Below are 368 nucleotides of genomic sequence, written 5' to 3' on the forward strand. Positions count from 1 at the left end.
TTATTATTGCTGTTGCTGAGTGACCTTTTTTCTGCAGGTGAGGGAAATACTGGCACTAGGTCAGGGCTGTCTGGTCAATCAAAGCCAGCTGGCCCAGAGGGGAAGGCTGCTTCCCACACTGAGGCTGTCCCTATCTGTGTATTCTGTCCCTATGCACATGGAAGGCCCCACACAACTCACCTGTACCAGCATGTGCCGGAGACACGCTGGCCCATCGTGTACTCTCCTCGCTACAACATAACCTTCATGGGCCTGGAGAAGCTGCACCCGTTTGATGCGGGAAAATGGGGCAAAGTGATCAGCTTCCTAAAAGGTATGAAAGGCCTCACCCTGGACCCTACATCTGCTTCCCTCAACCCCCTCCCCCT

At 54.1% G+C, this 368-nt stretch overlaps 1 protein-coding gene across 5 annotated transcripts in view; it reads left to right on the forward strand.

Annotated features, from left to right (window-relative positions):
- HDAC11 (histone deacetylase 11) overlaps nt 1–368 on the forward strand; it is a 22,409-nt gene that overhangs the window by 948 nt on the left and 21,093 nt on the right. For 3 of the 5 annotated variants that reach the window (XM_006917442.3, XM_025050734.1, XM_025050733.1), the window contains exon 2: nt 165–313. The exons of 1 other annotated variant lie outside the window; for it this stretch is intronic. In XM_006917442.3, the coding sequence (XP_006917504.1) occupies nt 165–313 (149 nt within the window). Of the gene's footprint in view, nt 1–37; nt 314–368 lie in introns of all 5 variants that reach the window. One more of the 5 variants, XM_025050736.1, reaches the window with a different exon arrangement.

The sequence above is a fragment of the Pteropus alecto genome, unplaced genomic scaffold (assembly GCF_000325575.1).
Source record: "Pteropus alecto unplaced genomic scaffold, ASM32557v1 scaffold75, whole genome shotgun sequence".
Taxonomy (NCBI): Eukaryota; Metazoa; Chordata; class Mammalia; order Chiroptera; family Pteropodidae; genus Pteropus; species Pteropus alecto.